Here is a 26,157-nt window from a genome sequence, read left to right as displayed (position 1 = left end):
GCTTTAAGATAAAGATGTTAGAACAAGACTTATTTTCTTTCTCCTGAATTAGGGTCTTGGACCAATTTCCGCCTTTCTAAACCTTCCCCCTCCTCCATTCTTAAAATTTGTAATTTTTAAAACTCTACACTTTCTACATTTCTACCATTCTACATTTAAATTCTACTTTTAAAATTTTACATTTCCTAAACTTTCCAGCAGTTCTTCCAGCAATAACGCGATTTCTGAGCGAATCGGAAGAGTCATATGAGTTCTCATAACTAACCTCACGCTGACTTAGCGGCTAGCAGGAGGCTAAGAGTTTTATTAACAGAAGCAATTGATGGCCACTGAAGTTTCAGATCATTTCGTTCAGCAATCTGTTAATTCAAGCCATTAACAAGTTCCAGCACCAGGGGCACCTCAAAAGTCTGCATCAATGCAGCATAAATGCAGCTCGGGACCGAGGCTGGTTAAAAAGGAAGGATGTCCGACTTCTTCAGGCAACCATGCCCAACCCATTTTGTCAGAAGGCTTCCTCAGAGGACAGGTGAATGGCTCTTGCTTGCAGCACTGCCCACCCGCGAGCTGCAGGGACCAAAAGGCAGCCACTTTGAGACAGTGTCACAGCACACTGAGGGGCGAAAATCCTTGTGCTAGACAATGACAAACTGCATACACATCAGGTGAGAAGCTTCAGTGCTCGAGCACTCTGGGGACAAAGGATTTTGATGCTTATATTTGCAGCAGTCAAAGTTGAATGGTGTGTGTAGCCTGGAGAGACAGCACTTTCATCGCTATCATGCCTTACCAATATGCCATCTGGAATCCACTTGCTTGTGGCTGCAACTGCTCGCTCAAGCCATCCTGTTCTCTCTTTCGTACGCAGCCTTCGGAAAACAGTATCTTGTCACCTCACTTTCTCTACTACTCAATTGTTTGAGAAGATGACTGTACCATTTTTGTTTTGGAAGAATGTTTGCTTTTAGAGATGAAATAAAGAAAGGCAACAGAAAAAAAGCAATTCACCATTTCCCACCGCGGTTTTAAGGTCAGAACTGTGAAAGAAATGCATGTCCTAGAACAGCGTTATTCACAATTTTCAGCAATTGAGGCAGGAGGGAGGACCAGAAACCACAAATTTTGCCATCTAGCCCAAAGCTTTCCTACATACTTCCTAACCTCAAGATAGTTAAGCAAAGCATAACTTAATAAAAATAAATAAAAGCAGACAATATGGTCCATCCCCTGGAGCTGCCTACATGATTTTTTCCACAAAAATAAGTAGAACAGAAGAAGGAACGGTACTATTGTATCACTAAGATTATACAGTTTAATTTTATCCTGCATGGACTTGATAATCCTAGAACAATTTAGAGTCCCAGCTAGATCAGTGTCTACCATACTCATTAGTCACAAAGGATACCAAACCTGAAGACGAGTTAAAGGAATATATGCTTGCAATACTGTACTTTCCAACGAGGGTGGAAGTATAAATATTAAAAAGTTTTCTTGAAAGATGCTATGCAAGTTGTCAAACTTGCACAGAAGTTGAAGAAACGAAGGAAGCTTGCCAGATGCTAGAACATAAGAGCATAGCCTCCAGCTGACTGTCCTGACTTGCACCACCCCAACCACGTAATGGTTTGCACATTATGCTCTTGCAAAGGACAGGGCAACGTTGACGTTAAAAGTAAAACAGCAATGGCAGATAACCATTATCACCATAATAAAAGCGTGTCTAAGAGTTAGCTAAGTTAAACAGGACCAGAGGGAAATTCCAAAGCCTAATTTTATCCTCTTAAGTATCTAGATACATAGACATGTTTGCAGAAATATTTTCCATTCACATGATGGCTACAGCATTAATTACTCTCTTACAACATTCTGCTCAACATAAGCACACTGGCAAGCTTAATCTCACAAAGGCATATGTTTAAGCAGAGCAAATCCTACACCACTGATGGGGAGGAGACAAGTGAAAGTGCTTTCATTAAAAACCAAGACATCTTTATGCATAAAGCTCATCCCCACAGCAAGTCTGTGACTCCTAGTCACCTCTCTAAGGGGTGCCTAGCCCCGGGTTAGGAACAGTAGGATCCTACGAAGACTGGTATTTACAGGTGGTTGTGCACCTTGCAGCAAATGCTCACTTACATAAGCCAGAAGCTAAACAAAAAAAAACAACTTGGCATTACAAGAGATCGGGTAACTTTTGAGCATCCATCAACTCACAGCTCATAGCTAGGCGGAGCCCGAGTATAATTTCAAGTGTTCTAACATCCTATTTTGTAATAGCAGTCATTAACTCACCATGACATACTGTAATAATAATAAAAAAATATTAAGAGAATTAGACTTTCAGCGTAGTCCAGCTCTCTTCTTACTCACAATAGTCATAGGCTTTCCAAGACAGCTACCTTCCTTTCAATATTGTGTGTTCTGGAAGCAGAAACAAGCTAATTTTAAAGCATTCAAGTTTCTTTCTTTTCTCTATTTCTCCATTGTCCACATTGCTCCAACATCAACCCACAATCTACTCTCATTTTCAAGTGATGCCAACTCACTTCTTGGGCTGCCTGGCAACAACAGTTTTATTTAACTTGCAAACCTTCCCTCAGTCGACATACTCCCTTCCTCCACTACTCAAGAATGTGTGGAATAGCTGGTGCTATTTATCTTTGTTTTGCTAAAGACTTTCACAAGTTGCTAAAAAAAAAAAAAAAAAAACACCAAAAATCAACCTTGAAGCAAGCGTGTACTTCCATATATTTTTAAGCCTTGTTATGAAATTGGGTTCACAAAGTATGTGCCTCTCAAAGTATGTGCAATGGCCTTCTAAACTCTTAATAGAACATATAAAATATAATTACATGGAGAGATAAACAGAAGGCTTTATGTATTATATACATACACATATATGTAAAAAGCCAAGCTGTCACAGTTTAAAATGCTAAATTTAAAATAGCTTAAAATGGTAAACATAGAAAACTGCCACCAATATTGAGCACCATTGCTTGTAATAAAAAGCAGAAATCAGAACTCAAGAGTTCTAAATTAAAGGGGGGAAAAAAAGCAATGAAGAGACTCTCCAGTGACAGTAATTTCACACTCCTTGTTTCCTTGTTTTTGCTAGAACAATCCTGAAAACTTGGCATCACTTTCATACACTTGCACGTGTGGTAATGCGTGCCATGATCCACAAGTAGATGTTCTTAACAGACTGAGATTCTAGAAACAACAGTACCATAAGAAACTGTTTAATTCATGACAACTTATCTCAGAAAGAAGATTTCAGACAGATCTCAAAAATATGCAGCTAGAAAATGGAAAGAGAAAAGGTCAAAAAGAGCCCAAAGTACTTATTGTGGACAAACAGAACTATACCAGAACCTAAGAGACATGCTTTCTCGTACAGAAATCACAAAGGAGAGGAACACAGCCTAAACACCCATTTCGGTTTTCAGGAGAACAGAAAGTTGTAGGTCAGCATCACAGTGGCAAAATAAGTCTCCTAGCAGGGGGAGTCATTAAGTCCTATGCCTGCCAGGATCCCCGTAAAGGCAGAATGTTATGAAGGGATTACATTGCCTTAGGGTAATCCAAGTTAAAAACCTTTTTTGCTAAGAGTATAGTGGTTGGCAAGTTTTATACCCCAGAACAGAAAGGTGCACTTCAGCACATCCTAAGAGACAAACTTTGGGTTCCCCACCTCCAATTCAGCTTCCAGCAGGAACACGGTAAATACAGCTTGCCTTGTATGCATTAAAGGGTTTCCAGCTGAGGACCTTCCTGCTCATTCACAGCTACACAGTGCTGTATACCAACTTTGCTGCCAAGCACCTCTCTTTCAAGTGTGGAAAGAGGATCCAGGCACAGAACTTTACAAGCAAGCACCGAATCTGAAGAGTCTGTACTACCATAATTATGCTTGTTCTGGTGAAAATGCAACCTGCTTGCAGATTATCTGCTGTATTTACCTACCTGCATACTTCCCAAGACCTGTCAGTTTCATCAGCAGAAAACCTACACCAAAAAGTCACTTTCCTTTCAGCTATGTACTTTACACATGTCAATTACGTCTATCGCTGTGGTATCTGGTTATAAAGATTAGATACCACAGATTAGAGATGTGGGACAGTTCCTGGGAAGTGAAGTGAATGCTTAAGCTTGCAAATGATTTTCTGCTTCCTGTTTGCTTGCTTTGATTTTTTTCATTGCTTTCTGTTTTACCTTTTCCTCTCTCTCTCTCTCTGGCTTTCCTTTGGACAAGGGAAAGGTAATATTCCACCAGCTCTGCTCTCACCGGGCAGCAAATACACTTCCTCACCCTCTCCTCAAGGGAGGATTAGTAGCCGTCTGCAAGAGAACACGAACATATTGGCTAGAGCATTAAGGCTCCAGCAGAGAAAGAATTATTTAACTTGAGCAAGCGTAAGCAGCCAGCTAGCACATGCCAGAGTAACGTTTTCCTCATCAAACCTCGTACTTCAGAATATATTAGATTACGTGTGCTAACAGAAAAGTACTGGTCTATCCCTGTTCAGACAAATCCTAACATACCAAAGCATTCAGCTATCTTGGGGCTGTGGACTGTGAACTTCTCATGATTCTTTGCTCTTTCTCAAGAGCTGCCAAGTGTATAAACTGTTCCCATTATTTACTCACAGATTAACAGTTGGTAAATTGGTCCCAGGGAATCACTGAAGAATTTTCCTTATAACCATTTCCCTTGCTTTAAGAAAAAAAAAAAAAAAAAGTAAAAAAAAAAAAAAAGCCAAGCACACAACGCCTCCCACCCACCCCCCACCCCCAGTCCTGAATGAATGTGAGAACTTCCTGCACTCAGAACAGCATGAATAGACCTGGCAAGTAGTCAGGGAGATAGTACAGGCCCATGAATGCTCTGAATTCAGCTTCTGTGCTGCCGCTAAATTAAAGGAATTCAGGAGCCTCACAAAGGCCTGGTTATTTAATTATATTATAAAATAAAAGGCTGAATCCATTAGATGGCAGGCGAAAGGAACCCCTTCCCAAGTGGCTGCGCGGAGCTCGCAGCCCCGCTGCCTGGGCCCGGCCTTCTCCCTCTCCTCAGGGTGAGCCTCCACCGGGCCCTGCAACCAGAGGAGATGGGGATGGTGTCGGAGCACTGTCCTACCTGCCGAGACCAGATTGCTGACAAGCCAGGCTTCCTTATCATGTCCATGTGTCACCTCTGCTCTTCCTTTACTGGGAAACTCACGACATTTCCGGGCAAAGCTACATCGGCACTGTACCTTCAGCCCCTGACTAGATTTAAGCTGCAGCATTCAACAGATCCTCGTTTTGCTTCAGCAAAAAATTAAAGCACACACATTATAACAGGAACAACTACCCCAACAGTGAGATGCTACAACCCCTACTTCTTTCCAACCATGAAAATGGGAGTACTTGTCATCTTCCCCGCCTTAGTAACTAGAGAGGAACGAATCCACTCTGCAATTTGCTTTAAAAATGACTGGAGAACAAAATCAAGGCAGCTTCCCTTACTGAGGGCTCTGCTTCTCACCAAATCTCTCAACAGGCTCCTCAGTGGAAGAGTCATGGACAAACCCGATGATGATGAAGGGACCGCATCACCTCTCCTATGAGCAGACATGAAAGAGCTGGGGTTGTTCAGCCTGGAGGAGAGGATGCTCGGGATGTGGGTGACTGAGCACTGGTACAGGTTTCCCAAAGAGGTTGTGGAGTCTCCTCCTTGGAGGTATTCAAATGCTGCTGGACGTGGTCCTGGGCAACCTGCTGTAATTGGCCTTGCTTGAGCAGGGGGCTGGAGCAGATGACCTCCAGAGGTCCTTTCCAACCTCCAGCCATTCTCTGACTCTGTGATACACATGCAGGAAAATGAGGATGAGACAGGCTGAGAACAGCACATGCAGGCACAGATTAGAGTGACCCAGAGCACAGTGTACTTGTTCTCAAGGTTCAGCAAACCTTGCTTATGATTCAGGAACGCAGCCTGTTACCTGACATCTCTACTGATAACCGCACCTGGCCCTCATGCCTTACCAGAAAGATGCCAGCCATCCACCGACTCACACCAACTGGAAGTGCTCAGACTGGTGGCCATCATGATACTGCTTAATGGGACTAACTAGCTATGACCATGCTTCTCATAACCTAGCAAGAAAGAGAAGCAAACAGATATTCACATTCAAAGCAAGAAAGCCAGGCATGCTTGTCTGTGAACAGACACTCACTGGGGTGTATTCCTCTGAGTGTGAGCTGCCAGAAGGACCAGAGTAACTCCAGTGCTGAGAAGCAAATGCTCAAGAGAGCCCAACAAGCCAAAACAGGACATTTACATGTAAGACAAGGTCTGCATAATCTTTCATTAGGGAAATAGCATGGTATCATTATTTCCATGCTACTGAGGACGATTACACGACCATATTCAGACATTTCTGCTACAAAAAGATTAGTGGGCACTAACTTCATGCCACACCATTTGCTTTGGCATGGGCAGCATCTACATCAGGTAAGGAGGTTAGACAATCTCCAACCATCTTTGAATGCCTACGCGTTTTGCTGCACAGCAGTATAGCCATGTCTACAGAGGAAGGCTGGAAGGATTTTCAAACTAGTATATGCTCTACATGTTTAGAAAAATCAGGGAATATGAGCTACAAAAGAGCTCAGCAAAAGCGCCAGCAACAACACACAGAGCGCCAAGACACAGTGGCCAAAGGACCCATGGAAGACAGTCTCCAGTAACATCTCTGATTAAGGCCTGTCAATATGAGAAGACTTGAAGGCACAATACCATGTCTGGAAAGGTTCACATTCACCACCTCTTTAAGCGTGATATGCTTAAGAACCCTGCAGAACGAAGACAACGTATAGGCATAAGGACAGGCACCCCTATTGAAATTACAGCTGTTTTTGCATTTAGTGTCAAGTACACATATGCAATCTCCTCCTGGACAGACGTCTGCAGTTCCCAGAACCTGCTTACCAGGAATCCATCTTTTCGCAGGGTTACAAGAGGAGACTAGACTTGCTCTGTAGCATATTCCTCAGCAGCACCTTCCCTCACAATTCAGAAAGGACAGCGATTGCTAACTGCATTTTTTAACTTGACCTGTTGAATGTACTCAGCTTAGCTGGTGACAGCAAGTAGGAAAGCATTGCCAAATGTTCAGACTCCTCCCTGGTTGTTGTACACATTCCTAAAGAGTATAAGCATTTCTGAAGTGCTGTATGTGATACCACTGTTTACAAGTCAGTCTGATGTTAAGAATTCAATACGCCCAGTTTTAGGTTCAAAAATTTTAACAGCATGAATTCTTCTACTATCAGCCACAATTCTTACTACGCGTGATTAAGCTTCTTTCTTTCTTTCTAACCACTTTACAAGTTCTTCCTATAGAAAAGCACTTTGAGAACAATATGCAGGCTACAACCTTTGCCTCAAAATCCTGTATTTGCAAGAGATGCACTGCTGATGTGCAAAGAACATACATTTGACACATTTTTTTTTATATTTGAAATTTTCCACATGGTTATTTCTGTAATAAAAGGTGAAATATAACAAACTCCTTTAAATGTCTGTTCTATCTACTGCATCACTGCCAGATCCTACACTGTTAACACACAGACACGGCAATTTTGTTGTAGCTATGTACCGTGACTTTCGGGAGAAAATTTTACTTGTTTTGGCAGCCCCACATTACCTACACTATAATGAACGCTCCTCTCCACAATAACTTAGTGGCACTGTTTCTTACATAGACTCACAGAAGCATGAGAAAAGGAAAAAAAAAAGTCATACTGATAAGTGGGTATTGCAGAGAAACCTCCTAAAATCTTTAACAAGAACTAAAAGTTTTCTTGTACAAAATTAAGAAGTTGGTAAATGCAACCAAGAATGCCCTAAAACTTCCTGCAGAAAAAGAGCTAAGTTGCTAAAAGTATCCCTAACATGGTGCAATATATGCTATATGCCATGAGTTCAAAAATATGCCTCCTATTAATGCCAAACTGAAGAAGCAAGAGGTGCTGGAACTGCTCACACTCCAGTGGAGCATTACACAAAGAATCACAACACACACAGTGTCGCAAATTAAATACATATAATATATACCCCAGGCTCTAGTAGACCATTTTCTCTGGACACTTATTTTGGCACTGACAAAAGGGACATAACTTAGTCCACTGCAGACTACAAAGCCTCTTAATCTTTTTGCTACGATATCTAGCAATACTGATCTGCATATTTGCGCTCTAGGTTTTATTTACGAAGGAAAAAGCTGGAACCTGATAAATAAACAAGGATCTTTTATCGCATGGATTCAGAAAACAAACATCCCGAAAGATATTTCTTACAAGAGACATTCCCAAGATGGAATCTGCAAATCAAAAGAAAGTAAAATAATGTAATGTAGTCTTCGTGTATTAGCAGGAATTAAAGTTGTCACTTGATTAAGAAGATTAAAGAGACATGAACCAAGCAGTCCTTAGTGCTATAGTCTAATCTCAAGTGGAATGAATATACTTATACAGATGATTCCATTGTTCTTGAAGCTATGAAATGGAAAAACTTTCTGTATTTAATAGTCTGAAACGTATCACATTAATCTTCAGTTGATTCACACGGAAGATAGAGACTATGGATTCTATTTTGGTTGATACAGACAGGAGACATGATTTTCATGCCACCAAAAGAAAAGAGATAAGACACGTCCACAGCCACTTCACAGCGTTTGGACACTTCAAAGAGTTCAGATTCCCATTTTCAGCCAGTCCTTTCTTTTATTAGCTACAACACCCAAGAGGGAAGAAAAAAAAAAAAAGTTGGCTACTTGCTCGGAAAGGATATAAGCTCTGGTCTACTTTTAATCTTTAAATTTTAATCGACACAACCATACTCTGAGCTCTACGCTTTCACCAAGCCACTATATTAGAAATCCTTAACTCTGTGACTGTAACAGGAAAAGAAAATCCCTGTCATATAATTACAGCAGTCTCCTGATGGTATTTCGGAAAACATTAAGTTGCACCTCCCGCACTTATGATTAACTTTACTTTTAGAAACATCCCATTTGCAACTTGCAAATTATTGTGCTTTTGTGTCTGTAACCTTGTGGTATTGGTATAAGAAGAAACCAAAGCCTCCTATCCTATTCAATTCAGTACATTATACCTGCGAGCCTTCTTCCAGGAGTTTCACACTTCATTCATAACAGGTTTTGTCATCCCATTTTGTATTATACCAGGCAAGCTTTATAGCATGAAAGCCAAATATATGTAGATGCAGTAAGCCAATAATGACACACAATATTAGGCTGTCTCAGATATAATTAAGTTTCATAAATAAAATGACTGCTCACTGAGACTGTTGTCCCCTAGAGGTCTGTTTGTCCTAGTAAGTAATACACAATAGAAGGAAAAATATGTTCCTCCATCATTTACAATTTGAGGCAATAAGCATCATAAAACATCCGATGATCAGCAGTCACTTGTAGATCGGACCAACCATCTGACAAACGAGCAGGCTGCACGTGCAGTTCAGTTTGCTGCTTGCAGGACTCTCCTCACAAAGCCGGTGCTACTGCCCATTATCTGCTTTTAAAAGGCTAGAGAAGATCAGACAGGAGGAGAAGGCAGGCATTTGAGACAACAAAATGCCATTGCATAGCATTCTGATGAGGAAACTTGCTGTCTAGTTAGAAACTTACTCGTTTCAAGGTAGCTCTAAAACCGAGGAGAGCTCCTTACAGACCATCCTACGGCTTATACGAAAGCAAAATCATTGCTAGTAGGAACTTCAAGCTTTTCTATACCGTTTGTTTTAGAGCAAATAACAGGCTGAACTGGGCATAGTTATTGTTTAAAGAAGCATGCAGCTTTTTGAAAGGAAAGGACTCGGTTTTATGCTCATCAGCCGAAGGTGCCTGAATCGCAGGTTTTGTTCTCCTCTAAAGCTGCTTCAGAAATTCTCTCCTCGCCAGAGCACACATTCAGAAAAGGAGTGGCCTGCTACTTATCTTAATTGCAGGTCTTACTATCTTTCTCTTTGGGCACAAAGATTCAAAAATTGAACAAACAGGAAGAGAACCGGCATTCAGATTACATAATTAGGTTTATGTAAATTGCACCTACAGCCCAGGCTCCTGAACTTCAAAGGCATTCCAGCTCCTCATTACTCCCTTGGAGCAAGGCCCATTGTTTTGTTTTTATTTAAATAAGCTGGCACGGCACCCCCAGTGCTCGCAGATGAGAGCAACCGGTTAATGCAGCGATTACGGTGTTTCTGAGAATTACGAACACAACTGGGCGGCTACTGAAGGTGGTTTGAAGATCCCTGTTGCCACTGGACAAGGCAACGAGCAGGTAATGGCCTATGAAGTTCAAAGGGCCGAACGTAGCTTTGGCCCAGGAAAAATTTGAGTTAAACTTTAAAAGACTCCTCCACTCTAGTTGGATGTTTGCGCCTACGTCTCTTACACAACTTCATTTCGTTTTCCTTCTCAGGAATGAGCTAGATGAGACTGGACAGAAAAATCCCCTGAAACTTAGTATTTTAAATCAATATGTAAATGGTTATTCCTAACTGTCAAACCCAGGAACACACAGTTAGTTCAGCAATGAGTATTTTGAGCGTCCGTCCAACTAAGCCAAAGCCAGCTGGAAGAAATTTTACTTCCCCATCAACAGAAAAAGCTTCAAAGACGCTATGCAATGTTGTGAAATTAAATGACTCTTCACTCCAGGAGGTCTTTCTTCTCGATTTAACAGTTGTCATTGGTAAACAAAACGTTCTTCAAAGAATAATGTTTGCCCCCTAAATAAGGGGTGTAGAGGGGAACAACAACAACAACAGAAAAACGGCGCAAGAGATTCTGCAACATTCCCATTCTTCCACATACTTGAACCACAACCACAAGAGCAGAAAATCTCAGCAGTAAAACTAAAAGGGGCAGGTCTGCCCAGCTAGCTAGCTAAATAAGGAAGCAAGAAGAAGCCAGATTGTGGCAACCAGCATAGAAAACTGGACTATCGACCTACATCGCTAAGGGATTCTGCGTGACAGCGGCAGGGGTATGGAAGGACACACCATGCCCGTGCTATCCTAGAGAAGAGACCCCAAACTATGATCACTGCCAAACACACCAAAGCGGGTGTGACAACCCAAACACTACAGAATATTGTTTTGACTATTAATTTTGCCCACCTGAAATCCCGATTGGTATTTCGACTGGACACAAAAGCACCCACATATGTCTCTCCATGCTGTTCGGACAGCTGCTGCATTTCAAGAGGCAAGTGATGCATATCATAAAAAGGCGATGCTTTGCATGCAACATTTTATCACTTAACAGACACAGAAAGGTAAATAAGGAGTCAATTAAAATACACCATAAATAAAAAGATTTAAATCTGAAATTATCTAACACCTAAGATGGCTTCAGTGCTTCGCAGCAACTAATTGGAAGACATTCAACAAGAATGTCAGTAGTTACTTTGGGAAAATTCTGTGTTAAGATAGCATAATTGGTCAAATGCCAGCCCAACTGGGAAAAATATTCTGCAGCAAATAACTTATTTTATTATGAGAAATATTAAAAAAAAAAAAATCTCTCCAAAAAGGTAGTGCTACAGCTGGCACAACAGAAAACCTATCTGAAGGGCAAAAATTACACACAGAATAAAAGCAGGGGGACTGTTGAGTGAAGCAGAAAGCTAAAAATCTAGAATTTTCACAAGAACATTTTCTGACAGGATTTGCAGTGCTTAACTACCTCAGATCTATACACAATTCAGTCATTACCATGCAGCTGGAATTTCAACTTCAGTTTCCAATCTCACTCATGAGTATCATAAGGAAGAGGTTGTTGATTATTTTTAAATGAGGATGTTGTGTCCCTGTGAAGCTTCTTAAATATCTTGTAAAAACCTAAGTGTTTCAGAACTCCTGTCTTAAAGCCAAATCTAGGGGAAAAAAAAAATACTTTCACTCTTGAGTTTAAATCTTTTTAGCTTTTTACAAGGGTTGGTTGCATTTCTCTCAAACATCTTTGAGAAGGAAAAAATAAGCCGGAATTACACAGCCAAGATAGTGATGCTTACAAAACAAACTTCAGTATTTCCGCCCCTTTTACTTTGGTTGGCTTACCCATACAAACTGTGACTGACTCTAAGCATCAAAGTCCATCCATTTGAATCCACAGAAATGCAAAAAAATAAAAATAAAAACAAAACAGACCTCACCAAAAAACCCTCAGAGGTAAATGCAACATTCAGTGCTCTGGGTCTAAGAATAAAATGATCAGCAAGCTATTTCAGACATACAGCTTCCCATAGTGCAAATCCCCTTCTGAGTAAAAGTTCTAAAATGAAGCAATAAAATTATGTTAAGGGAAGCTGAAAACAGACATGTGCAGAGATTTTACCATCTCACCTAAAATGCCAGTGGGCCACATCCCACAAGCAGTGAAAAAATGAAACGCTGAAGACATTAAAGCATCTTTGCATTTACTGTCCAAGGCAAGTAGAAAGCTGCAGGTCATTTTTGCATTTGTTTTGCCTTTTTCGTGTCTAAAAATTGGCACGCTAGTAACTTAAACAGTTAATTCAAAATGGGAATCCCTTAAACCCAGCGGAAAATACAGCTGTTAGCATCCAAGGCACGGGTTCCCTCCAAATCAAATGGAGGAGTAACAGGGAGCACTCTAGGATTTCTCCCTAAGCTTCTGTGCTGTGAAATTGCATGTGCACATCCTCTTCTAACTGGCCTTCTCAGGCATGTTTCATACCTCCTCCTCTTCCAGAGGACCACCAGGATAACAAAGAAATCTCTCTTCACATGGTTTTATTAAACCACAAACTAATTTTCAGTAGTTAAGAAGCACACACCAGTTTCTAACATTCTTTCAAATTAGCGGTTGCTTTTTTTTTGTTGTTTTGTTTTGTTTTGCACTATTCAGTAGTACCTTCCAAGAACCACGTAGCGCTTTAGATGCATAGCAGTCTGCCAGTGTCCTAACAGAACAGATGGACGTTTTTAATTGCACAAAGGCTTTTAGGTATATCAACAGTGCCACGATCCAGAGGATGTTTATGTACAGTTTCAGAAAGAAAAAAAAAAAAAGGAAATAGCTGGTGAGATAGAGGGATAGCATCAAAGTACATAAAAAGGATGGAGAAAAAAAAAATGGGAAAGGAGAATGCTGCACTCCATGCTGCAGCGGTGAGGAAACACAGCTCCTCTGTGCACGGGTTTAGGCACCATATATTTAGTACATATAGTAACTTATGTACATGACACCGAAATCTCCCTTGCTGGTACTTCACAAGTACTTCAGTTATGGATGCTAGCCAGGAGCACGAGAGAATGTAAAAGCCGCAAGACCCATTGTGCTTAACAGGTGCTACATACCAAGGCTCAGCTGCCGGTCCCACCAGCATTCCAGCTTGATCTGCTGGGCTCCTCCTGTGCGGGAGGACAGCCCCGGAGCCCCAGGGAATCGCCTGCCTTCCAGAGACCCCCTTCCAGCTGGGCTCGGTGAGCACAAGGCTGTCGCTGCCCACGGGCAGGTGGAGCAAGCCCAGCACCGCGGCCATTTCACGCTTCCCTAGAAAACAGGGCTTGGAAATGCCCCCAGTTTGGCCACGCCAAACCTGCTCGGATTCGACGTCGTTGAAATGAGATGAAAACTTCCCAAAATGGTTAGTTTTTGGTATTGCTTCCCCTTGCAGGAGATGCAAGCACATAAATGATTACAGGGTAAACAGAGCGTATAGACAAGTCACACAGGGAAGAAAGTCAGGATCATGGCAGCCCCAGGCAGAGGTTATTTTTCCTTTCAGTTTCGGCCAGTTCACACAGCAACGCCTCACCTTTCCAATCACAGCTGTAGGAACAGATACCCAGTCACAATAAGGAGAGCTATTTTTTCGCATTAAATGGGATGCTGGATCTCAGAACTGCGTTGGGGCTCCAAAGGCAGAAGCTTCTCTGCAGCACAGCTGTTGTCCTACCCCAAGTTAAAAAAAAACACGTCTGTCTTTGGCACGTTTCCCTCCCTTGAACATCAGTCATCTTGAAGCGAGTTTACCAACGTATTAAATAGCTGAACCGAGTTATTCACCAAGCAGAGCAGCGAACGGCTGGTGATTCAATAGATGTCACCTTCCAGAGCCCAGCACCGCCTGGCCTACAGCTCTCACTCACCCTTATGCATCCAAAACCCTGTCTCCATCCATACAGCTGGAAGCCTTCACGTGACCCCAATCACCAAGCATGCTTTTAAAAAAGTTGTAGACCACCACAGATGATCCTGCTGGTAGGCCTTCCCACCCTTACGGGCGGGGCAGACCAACATTTTCTGTAGCCAGCTCTAATACAGATCTGGATGGCTTTCTCCTCACAGCTTGAGGAGAGCAAGAAGCATCTCTTCCGAGGGAGAACCCGACAGCCAGTTGCAAAAGTAACGCCCCTAATTACGTCTGGTGTTTCTTAGTACTCTGCCCATAGGCAAGCTCCTCCTGCAAAGCGATATGCTTGATGACAGCAGCAGGTGCAGCAGCCCTATGTCACACCAAAGAGCGGACGATTTAATGACGGCCAAATGCCAGAATCACAAACAACATCACCTTGAGGTCGTACAACAAAAAAGCCTCAAACATCCATTGTCCTGTAGCAGCCTTCAAGTCCAAGATCAAATCGCTGGTGCGGCTCGCCACGTAAACGCTGCGGAGCACAGCACTGAATAGGATTCCCCGCTCGCTTCTCACCTGAAGTCCCAAAACAAGCGAGCAGTCCCGCAGTTTTCAAGTGACTAGATTGGTGCATCGGGCTGTTTTTCCTTCGACACGCAAATCATAGAGAAGGCAAGGCCACGGGGAGAAGTTACGTTTTACAAGAATTATTTTTACAGAGCAATAAGGAATACTATAACTTGTTTTCGAGAGGCCTTCTGGATCACAGCCACCCTTATGGTTTTAGGAATAGTTTAGTAAGTCTGACCTAATCGGTCTCCCAGCTACAATATCACGGCTGTAATTGCATTATGGATTCCTACACCGTTCCATAACCAGCAAAGCAGTATCTCAGCAGAAAGCTATTTAACCATATCCTTTGAAATAGAGATGAAGCATTGCAAACTTTGAGGACAGTATCTCTTCTTCAGACAGATTTCAACAGAGGGAGAAGTTGACAGGCACAATTAGCCACTAATGCCCAGTTCTGCTCCAACTGATGTTAGAGGGAGCAGAATCAGATCCCAAAATCCGTGAGGAATGTTTCAGCAACAGCATCATCTCCGAGCAAGGCTCAGTCAAGAGACTTGAAGAACTCAACCTCATGCTTGGAGTAAGAAAAGCAGGGGAGATACCAAAATAAATACACGCTAACCGCGTTTTGAAGCGAGTCAAAACAGCATACAAGAAGGACTCTTACATTCCTAGTGTCACATTTTATTTTCTGGGCCGTTTAAATTTGGAATGCTGCATTTAAGGAACAGGCATTTCATTTACAGAGTGTTTGTGAACAGCTAAACATTAGGAAAGCTATTTTGTCACAGTGAAAACCCTGATGCTCTGCAGTTCTCCTACTTATTTTTTTCCTAAAATGCCTTTTTATTTTATTTTTTTTTTTAAACAGATGACACAACTAGAAAAATCACCAATATGCAGTAATCACTGAAATCATTGGCTGCATCGCGTTACCCTGTTTGGAATTGTTAACATTATGTTTCAGTACTGAAATCTTCCAGTTTTAGAACTGTCTCTCCCCAGAAAAAGAAAAGCCCAGAAGTCACCAACATGCTCTCTCCTCTCCCCACTTCAAGGGGATTAGACACAAGAATTCTTTTTAGAAGCAGCGCAATAAATCCAGCCTAGGTTTATGCCATTTTACTTCGGTACAAGGCCAGAATCACCAAATCCTGCTGAGACAGCCTGCAGGAAATTACAGGGATAGAGATGCTAGTTGTTCTCTATCCATTGGGACAAGCCCGTCTGCTTAAACCAATGAAGTCCGGGGCAAACAGGAAATCACTGCTCTAAAGCATTCCTTAGGGTATTCCTGGAGGATCATTTATCAAAAAGGTACTTCTCCTAACCAAAACACCCCGACTTTGGGGCCAAAACACACTCCCCTTTCCAAGTCTAATTTGATGTGCATTCTTTAAGTCTTCCTCCTTCCCTCCCTTTCATCATCCAGTAGGAAAAAAAAAAAAAATATTACAATAAGGAAGCCGAGAAGTTGCCAAGACAGTTACAGAAAATCAGTATGATGACACGTCAATAGTATTTTCTTAGCTCTTTTTGGCTGGCCTGGTACACTGGATGCTAGAACCACTCTGCTACAAGCACCTGATCACAGGTGTTTTAGATGTTGATCACAGATCCCCCCAAAGAGATAAAGATTTTGAAAAAAACACTGCACTTTTGAAGTGCAGAGACACACTGCTTAGGACATGAAATTGCGTAACAAATTTGCATTCATTTAATTGTATGTGTGTTTATAGATTTACATTTCTATTTAGAAGGCTTGTACAAGGAAGTCCCGAACGCATGAACTATGCTAGCAGTCAAGTTGAGACACTAAAACAAGACAGTCGGAACAGCTGCATTGAGCAGAGAGAATTAATCACTTAATGCATAAGGGCTACATGCGAACAGGCTTAGCTATATAGAAGGCTTAGCAATGTTTTCTGATTGTGTTTTCTTCAGCATGCACCCCGTTGGGGTCTCCCCATTCTGAAACGTGCCCGTGCATTCCCACCGGGCTGTGGGCATGGAAATGATGGGAGCAGCATTCCTTCCAACACCACCTGCTGAACTCCACCCTCACCGGCACGGCCAAAGCCGCACGCAGACCACCCTGATTAAAAAAAAAATGATTTTTATCTCCTTGCTGACCCCAGCATATCTAACCACCTCCTGTCGTTTCCTTGCCAGAGCACCGCTTGTGCTGGGGGCATTAACACAGCTCACCTAGAAAACTGAAGGAAGGAGGGACTGACCGCTCGCCGTCACTCCCACATGCTGCTCTGAACAACAAGGGGCACTCACCCCGAGTATCGCTCTCCCTCCCGGCCTGCCATTACCAGCTCTGTTTTACATGCAGAGGAATTCACTAGAGGGAGGAATCTCGGTATTTTTAGCATGAAAGCGCTGAATTCTCACGGTTCAGCGGAGTACCACTCTGCTCAGCCAGCCCTGCGAGGGAATGTCACTCGCTGCTTTAGCTTTACCAGCGGGACCTGATCTTTGGGCACTGCCTTTACCTATTCCAGAGGTGAACTCGCTGGGCTTTTGAACACTTTGCTGGGCATTCAACACCCTCCCCTCTTTGGAGGGCCGGATGGGATGGTTAAAACCCGAGGCGCTCCAGGATGACAATAGGTATTTTCACCAAGCAATCCAGCCGACAGGGAAGATATTTTTACAGCCCTACAGAACGGCAGCGTTGCGTCACGGCAACGTGGGAGCTAACTTTTCCCACCCAAGGCTCCCCACCTCCCGTACCCGAAGTGGCCTCGGTGAGGCCGCGTTTGCGAGGCTCTTGCCTTTTATGCTCAGGCTCTTGACAGCCCAGCCCGTTCCCACAAGCTTACAGCCTCCATCGCAAACAGCGAGCGGCGAAACCCAAAGCGGGAGGCTGAGCAGAGAGGGCTGCGCTTGCAGGATGGAGCTGCAAGGAGCTGCCAGGAGCTCCTTCCCCCAAGCAGCCCAGCTCAGGGGCGATGCAGTTTAAGGCAGGCAGGGCTGCGAAGCGCTCAGACCCTACAATCCCTGAACCCCAGGGCGGCACCTGCAGCCCCCCCGTGCCCCGAGGGCGCTGTCTCACCGGCGTAGAAGCGGATGAGGCAGCCGGTCTCCGCGTCCATGCCCTCCTCCTGCACCCGCCACAGGTCCCGGTAGCCCAGCTGGCAGAGGTAGTCGTTCTGGAGCTGCAGCGGCTTCTCGTGGGCCTCCAGCCGCCGGCTGGTCTCCCCGTGCAGCTGCACGTACAGGGCGGGCGGCCCCGGCTCCCGGCCGGCGGCGGCGGCCTTGGCTTCGCCCCCCGGAGCTCCCCCGGCCCCCGGCGGCTCCCCCGGCCCCGGGGGGCTCCGCGCCGGCCCCGCCGCCTCCCCCTGGCCGTCGGGGGCCGCCGGCTCGGCTTCCAGCTCCTCCGAGGAGGAGGACGAGCCGCCTCCGCCGCCGCTGCTGTAGGGGTCCAGGCGGTCGGAGACGCTGTCGGCGCTGGGGCTGAAGCTCTCCGTGTCGGAGCCGGCCGGCCCCAGCTCGCCCAGCAGCGCCGGGCAGGACAGCGGCGGCCCCGCCAGGTAGAGCTGTGCGGGCGGCTCGCTGCTCCCGGCGGCGCTGCCGGCCCCACGGCGGCTCCTCGGCCTCTCCGCGGCCGCTTCGGGCGGGGGTCCCTGCGGGGGAGCAGCAGCAGGAGGAAGAGCAGGAGGAGGAGGAGGAGGAGGAGGAGGAGGGGGAGGAGGAGGAGGCGTCGCAGCGCCCGGCTTGCCCAGCACCCGCAGCACGCCGCCGCCGCCGCGGTGCCCCAGCTGCTGCAGGCGGGCGGCCACCTGCTCGGCCGTGGTGTCCAGCGTGCAGAGCACGGGGCGCAGGTAGCAGGCGGCGTGGCGCTCGTAGACGTGCAGGCAGCCCCGCCGCACGTCCCGCCGCACCCAGTCCCGCTCCGGGGGCTGCAGCGGCTGCAGCTGCCGGGGGGGCTTGGGCAGCAGCAGCAGCGCCTTCCTCTCCAGGCTGCGGGTCCCCGCCGGGGACGGCGAGGAGGAGGAGGAGGCGGAGAGGTTCCTCTTCAGCCTCCCCCGCCGCAGCAGCAGCGAGTTGGCGGCGCCGGGGGTCGCCAGCGCGGCGGGGGGCGCCGAGCCGCTGCCTCCCCCTCCTCCTCCTCCTCCTCCTCCTCCTCCTCCTCCACCGCCGGCCGCTCTCCTCCTCCTCGGGCCGCCGCTCTCCGCCCGGCTGCCGCTGCCCGGCGGGCTCCTGCCGGGCTCTGCGCCCGCGGCTGGCTGCTCCATCGGCTGCTGGAAGGGAGCAGGGGGGGAAGGAAGAGCAGGGCAGGGCAGGGCAGGGCAGGAGGGGGCGCAGGGCTCAGGGCGGGCAGCGCAGCTCCGCGCAGGGGCCCCCGCGCCGCCCGCCTCAGCCCCAGCCCCGCTCCCCGCCCGGCGCCGCCGCCATTAGGGAGGGGAGGAGGAGACAGGGAGGGAGGGAGAAGGAGGGGGAGGGCGCCTCATGAATATTAACCGGGCCGCTGCGGGGCTGGGAAATGGAGGCCGGGAGAGGGGGACTACAAGTCCCGGCAGCGCCTGCTGTGAGGGGGCGACCTGTGAGGGGGGAGCGCTGCCCGCCCGCCCCGCGGTTTAAACGTTAATGGTGGCGGTGCCCTGCCCTCCACCGCCGTGTTGCTGAGGCGTTACCGGCGGGTTTCGCCAGGGAACTAACGTTGGCTAACGGTCGCGATGCTGTCGCGACATGGCGCGCTGTGCCTGTCACCGGCCGTGCCCCCTCGGCTCGGTCAGGCGAGCACCGAGCCTGGGCGATTTCCCCTCACAGATGGGGACGCGAGGGGGTGTAAAAATGCGCTGCACGGGGGGCGTTTGTGCATTAAATACACACACACACACAGGGAACTGCTTCGTGAGAAGGTCCACAGAGAAAAAGTCCCAGCACCGCTAGCCTGTCACTGTGTTTCATTGCTAAAACTACTGAAAATACGCGTTTCAGACCCTAAAACTACTGAAAATACTTCCTAAAGATTGTTCAGGAGCAGCGACCAGATACCAACACTGCCCCTCCTCCCCCCATCCGATTTTAAATTAGTTACTGAAAAGATAAATTACAATCAGATAGGAGAGTTTTCATACCACAAGGACATAACACTATCTATTTGGAGAATTCTCTTGTGCTCCTGAGGGCGTTTTAGCTGAGTAATGTAGGTTGGACAGGGCTGTGACTGCTTGAGATCGTTCCCTCTTAATACATTTTGTAAAATCGCAGCGAAACGCCGTGCCAGATACTCATCGGAGATGCTCTGGGCTGCGGTAGGGTGGGAGTTCTGGGCAATTAACCGGTTGCACCAATGTTAGGGGAGATAAATCTTCATCACTGAGCACCCCGAGACAAACTCTCAGTGTCAGTGAAGCAGCACTTATAGTTCTGTTTATTTTATTTATTTATTTTAGTGTATATACATAAATGAACCAGAACCGTAATAAAACAAAAGTTTATGTCTCCCAATAAAATGCTCCTCCAGACTTGCACATTGTTTTTTTTTATACCTCATACAGGCAGGTGAAACACGCCGCAGAAAACAGAGGAGTTCCCCGGGGAACTCGCGATGGAAACGTGTGCCTGCCTTGTATAAGGTTTGTAACAATGACGCTGTCGTTTTACCTTTGTATGGAAACCACCTCCTTTTGGAACGGAACAATCAGCAAATTAATTACATTCTGACTGTGCGGTTTGCTGGCCCGTATCTGGATTTGCAGTAACCAGCAGGAACATCGCTGGAATTCCTTCTGGGCGAGAGACCCAGGACCAGATCCAGAGCATGCACTGAGAGAAGATGACGGCAACGCTTGGCCATTAAAGGCTTAAACCGGTGCCCAAAACCTCCCCTAACAGTAGCAGCACACAGTAAAAGTGCAGCATTGAGTGTATTGCAGCCTGATTCTGTCTACTTTGTGCATTCCCTTTTAATTATTTCTCCTGATTCACACCACCCTCATGCCACCTACTTCACAAAGGTTACTCCAGGTCTCCTGATTTAGATGCATGAGAGAAATACTTTATGTGCAAACACACACAGACACACTCGGAAGAGGGAGTTGGTAAGCTCGAGAGGCATTATTGTTAGCAGTAATACTTGAAATAAAATACAGTTTCTAGAAAACAGCTTGCTACCCTTGAAAGCAGTCTTTCCTTGGAGGGAGGCAGGGAGAGAGGAGCTGTGCTCCAATTGTTCAGGCATCTGACTGTTCGTGCACACACACAGAAAAATCCGAACCAGAGATGATCAGATATTTCTTAGGAATGTGAAGTGGGAAGGTAAGTCCCCTGGGGCACCAAATTTTCTCCCTTGTGACTGGAGATACCACATCCTATAGCGCTGCATGCTACTGAGGGCTCCCGAAACAGCTGAGCATCGACTGGAAGTCAGTGAGCCGAGTGGATTTGTCCTCAGCTCTCAATGGAGCAGCACTGCCCTTGTGGTCAGGAACTTTCTCCCAGTTTTCAGTCTACATTTACAGCTGGGTGGTCTACACCCCTGTGTTCACACGCCAGCAGTGCCCTTTGACTCCAATCCATTTTTTTTTATTTTTTTTTTTTCACTCCTGAGTGTTTACCCCCAGCGTACTTCTAGGCAGCAGCCGTATCCCTGAGCAGTCTTCATGCTCTCCCGGCTAGACCAAACAAGCCCTTCTCGTCTCCTGTGGCACATGGAGCAAGAACACGGAGTTAAGGCCGTTCCAGGAGCCTCGGAGGGGTGAGCTGCCCCCCGCGTCCAGGCGGAGAGCAGCCGCACCGTGCCGCGAGCTGGCGAGGGACTGGGCTGACCTCGCTCCTCCTGCTGCTAGGCTGACTTACCGCTGCCGGGGGGCCTCAGTAATGAAGGGCTTTATGCAATTACATAATAAATAAATAAATAAATAAATAAATAAATAAATAAAAATAACACAACCAAGTAGAGCAGCACTGAAGTCCCCAGGGTGGAAAATTGCTGGATTTATCACCGCTCTGTGAAATTTGCTCGGGGGCAGGAGGCTGCGGTGAGGCTCCCAGCACGCTGGAAGCCCTGCGTTGTGCCGTGAGGAGAAAAGGCATCACGTTGTGGCTCTTTGCACTTTCCTGAATATGCAGGCAGTGATTTCTGTGAAGACCCGGCATCCCCAGACGTCGGTGGTACGAAGCCAGGTTGCTTTTGCTTTACGCAGGGAAGTGCACCTGAAGTCTGTAATTATACGCACGTTCAGATTGAACTCTCAGGCTTATGAGAAAACGATGCTATTCCCCGTTTCCCAGTAACTGATGGATGCTTTTTAACTCTCCTGGAATTGTGAATTTTTGCTGTGGATTAACTGCTGCCACGAGGCGTGGGAATGGAGCTTATGAAATTCGTTTTTGTCGTGAGGAAGCGGAAGGGTGAAATACACATCTTCCTTTTCCAGAGTTTGATTGATGGCAGCTATTTGGAAGAACGGTAAAATGAAACAGGAGAGCTTGCAATCTGCAGTTTTCCGACCGGAGTCTGGCAATCTTGAAGAAGAGTGATCTGATTATAGGAGCTTTCAACAACAAAAATAAATAAATAAATAAGGGAATAAAAAGTAATTTATCACAGATTACTGTAAATGATTCCATACCACAACTCTTTATCCCGAATGAACAAATTACACGCTCCCACAGTGGCAGGAAAGTGCCAGAAGGCCTTGAGACCCCCAAGGTGGGCAGTGTTACACACCCAGTTACCAGAGAGCGAGAGACCCCTGGGCAACAGAGCAGGCCAAAGAGCAGCCCAAGTCCTTGCGGGTGCTGGAGCTGCTGAGGTGCTGCTGGCCACAGCTCCACCTCGAGCAGCTAGCACAGCTACAGCTTTGCCAGGAACTCTATTCAAAGAGAATTTTTAAATGGTACCAAATCTGCAATGATTACCCAGCTTGGTTTTTGTTTTTAAAGATACCATTTCAAAATAGTATGCCCTCATTAAGCAGGAATTACTTACTCCCCAGTCCTCGACTACAGAAAATTTGACTGACAAGTCAGTTCTGGATGAAAAGCTGATGAGCACTGAGAAATGCTAATGTGGGACAAATTGTATTTATGCTTTGTCTGTTATAACTCACCATCAGTGGTGCCGTTGGATGTTGATCCGTGTTTTCAGAGGGTATGAATCACCTTAGTGATTCCTGTTAACGTGTGAAGGTGGGGAGGGAGTTTAGGAAAAAGGAATTTAATGCCCTTTAACCCTGCAACATGTTAGGGATCTTATTCAGCTCTCTTGTTTAGTAGTCTGTTTTTTTCTAGTAAGGGAGATTTCCCCCACAGATGAGGAAGCACGAGAATGATGTCAGTGTCAGAACACTGAAGCAAAAGACAAAACATTTGCCACCATAAAAATAATTCAAAGAGCAGGAGAAGGATGAGCAAAGGGATTTCTTCAAATTTAACAGTGTAATCATATCCTTCTTCATAAAGAGAAATTGAATGTCTTTGTACGGAAGCTCTTCTGAAAATAATGCCTAATATTATCAGTAATGATGATTTCCAGCCTTTAAAATGCTAGGTGTGCACCTGTGTCCCTCATCCATCCGTGGGCTTGTCACAACTGGAGGAACAAATTGGGGATGAAGATAACAAGGCACTGAAAATGCAGGCTGATCGCCGCTCCAGCTGTGAGCTTAAGCGCAACAACGTCTGCGTGTTCTGGGCTGGTTGTGTTCCTCCTGGGGAGCAGGGCCGTCGGCGTAGCAGGGCACTGGAGGCAGTGCTTATTCAAGGAAACTCTTATAAATGTGCTTTTAGACTGAGCGTAAAATTAAGAACCGTTCTTGAACGGAGAAGTTTCCATTAATTGATGCCTGAAATAGAATTGGGCTGTAAATTATCTAACAGGTCGTGCCGGTGTTTATGTATTCGGGAACACATTCGGAGTTGCATTGCCTGGAAGGTTATTTGTACTTACAGCCCCCTAAAAATGTTCAGCAAGGGCCGAGCTGTATTTCTAATTCCAAAACCACTTCCAGCAAGGTAGTTTCAATGCTGCTAAATGCTCTTCAGCTGTGCACCTCAAAGCACTGTGCAGAAGTGGGTAAGTAAGTGTGATTATTTCCATGTTACGGAGAGAGGAGAAAAGAGGCAAGTACCTCCCCAGTTGCCCGCCAAGCCTCCATCAAGGCAATGGGCAGAACTTGGGTCCCCGCATCCTGCACGTGGAGCCTGGGGCTGTGAATCACAGAACCATGGAACAGCTCCGGTTGGAAAGGACCTTAAAGGTCCCCCGGTTCCAGCCCCCTGCCATGGGCAGGGACACCTCCCACCAGACCAGGCTGCCCAAGGCCCCATCCAGCCTGACCTTGAGCACTTCCAGGGATGGGGCACCCACAGCTTCTCTGGGCAGCCTGTGCCAGGGCCTTACCACCCTCTGAGTGAAGTTCAGGTTTTCCAACACAGCCACCAGCAGCGTGGTGCCGAGATCCTCTGATGACACAACCGCTTTCCATTGCAACCTACACAGGCTGCGGTACGTCAGCGTTGCAGCTAAACAGCGTGGAAGTGCAGCTTCATTAGCGAATTTTGGAGTCTCTTCTCCAGCACAAACTTCTCCTTCCCGGCACGTATGAAGAAGGCAATTTACAGAAGTAAACACCAGCTTCCCCGTCGCTGTTGAAGGTAACGAGCAGCTGACGCTGAGCTGGCTGTACAGCTGAAAGCCACGCGCCGAGAAAACAGATTTGAGAAGGAGAAACACCGGCTTCATTACCAGGATGGATTACAGGTCGATGGTATATGTCTAGTGTCGTATTACATCCTATATTGAAATTAAAGAAATGTTTTACAGGTTTTGTTTTTAATTTGTGTTGGTATTAATTGCAAAGCCAGACCTTGTAATTGCTGAGTGGACTCAGTAACCGCCACACACTAATCCTCTTACTGCGTCTTTGGCTCTTCTCTTTTCAGCTGTCTGTTTTGTTTGTTTTTCAAAAGGAAAAGGGCTTCATTTTCTCTTGGATATTAATGCGCCGAAAGATTCCCTTCCAGAACTGCAGAAATCCTGCCTTGTAATTATTTCTTTTTATCTTTCATGTTCACATGGCTTCTTCAACCCGTTTTGTTCCCAAACCCTACAACTCCTGGAGGTATTCATCACTATTGATAGAGGTGGATTAATGCGGATTCATTAAGCTGTAACCAACGCAGTGACTTGGAGGCAGTGTTTTTTACATAATACAGGGCCCTAAATAGCACGCCTGGCACATTTGAAGTGACCCAGGAGATCCGAATGCTTTCGGTATCAGTTCTTCACGAGGTTAGTCATCTCTCATTAATTCACTGGTGAGTGTCTCAGCCGAGCGCGGCGGTGCCTGGTGGTAAAAGGCCGTACGTGAGGGCCTTTCACGCAAGGCTGAGCATGTGCTCCTGCTGTACAGCAGGTTTGGCAACAGGGTGGGCTGAGAGAGTTCGTGCCCCTACTCGCTCCCATTTGCCCGTTCTGCGTGGTGTGCTGCTCGCACCAGCGTGCCGGTGCGACCCCGGGGCTGCCCCGTCAGCCGGGTGATGGAAATGCTCTGCATGAACGTGAATTATGCCTGAAGAACCTCAGGTATTGCTTCGGCACGGTAAGAATCTATCACATAAATACGTGCTATTTAGCTGTGAATGAATAAGCACCGGCTTGAGAATGGTGTAGTGGAAGATAAACTTTCAAAATAGGTATTGCTGGTGATTTATACCGGTACAGAATGCTATCAGCAGCTGCATCTACAGTAATTTACTGGTAGTATAAGCAAAGATGCACCTTACGCCCTTTGAGGGAACTATTTAACTTTATTACTTGAACACGAAAGGTGAATCTTAGTAAAAGTAAATATAGTAAACATAATCTCCAAGGAGATTAAAAAATATACCCTTACACAATTAAAATACTGGCGGGATCAACCCAGCAGTTAGTACCAAAACAGCCACTTCATTTGTGGCTACACAGCCGTAGGTCTGTGCACAAAAATAAGAATGCTCTTAGCAATACACTGGGACAGCCTGAACGAGCCCAGTATTCATGGATGAGTCTAAACAAAGCCTTCAGGGAAATGAGGCCATCACCTAGCCTGTAGGCTCCTCAAGGAATGACCCCAGTTGCTCTAAGTCCCTGCTCCATGCTCTCTGTCAGCCTGCAGAGAAGCTGGCCTGGTACCGGCAGGGAGCAAGGTCATAGGGAGAGGGTGAAATCTGCATTGTTAGCACTGCAGGTGTTGGCCAAGGCACAGCAAACTGCAGCCACAGGTATTTATTTGGCAGCCTAACTGTTACAGAGGCAGCATCGTCCTGCTTTCAGCTTTCTAAAGGTGTCCTCTGTTGTTCTGCGAGTGCCAAGAACAGAGCTATATGCCCTGTGTGGTTGCTCTGGCCAGAACAAGGATATCCCAAGTTCTGCAAAGGAACGTGAATTCTCCTTGCTAGAGT

At 46.0% G+C, this 26,157-nt stretch overlaps 1 protein-coding gene across 1 annotated transcript in view; it reads right to left on the bottom strand.

Moving 5' to 3' along the window:
• Nucleotides 1–18,887, bottom strand: part of PHLPP1 (PH domain and leucine rich repeat protein phosphatase 1) — a gene marked incomplete at its 5' end in the record, with an annotated part of 128,678 nt that extends 109,791 nt beyond the window's left edge. The window contains one exon of the mRNA XM_032182045.1: nt 17,816–18,887. Within this exon, the coding sequence (XP_032037936.1) occupies nt 17,816–18,887 (1,072 nt within the window). The remainder of the gene's footprint in view (nt 1–17,815) is intronic.
• Between the last annotated feature and the right edge of the window lie 7,270 nt (nt 18,888–26,157).

The sequence above is a fragment of the Aythya fuligula genome, chromosome 2 (genome assembly GCF_009819795.1).
Source record: "Aythya fuligula isolate bAytFul2 chromosome 2, bAytFul2.pri, whole genome shotgun sequence".
Lineage (NCBI taxonomy): Eukaryota > Metazoa > Chordata > Aves > Anseriformes > Anatidae > Aythya > Aythya fuligula.
The sequence above is the reverse complement of the archived record's forward strand: the minus strand, read 5'-3'. Positions and strand labels throughout refer to the sequence as shown.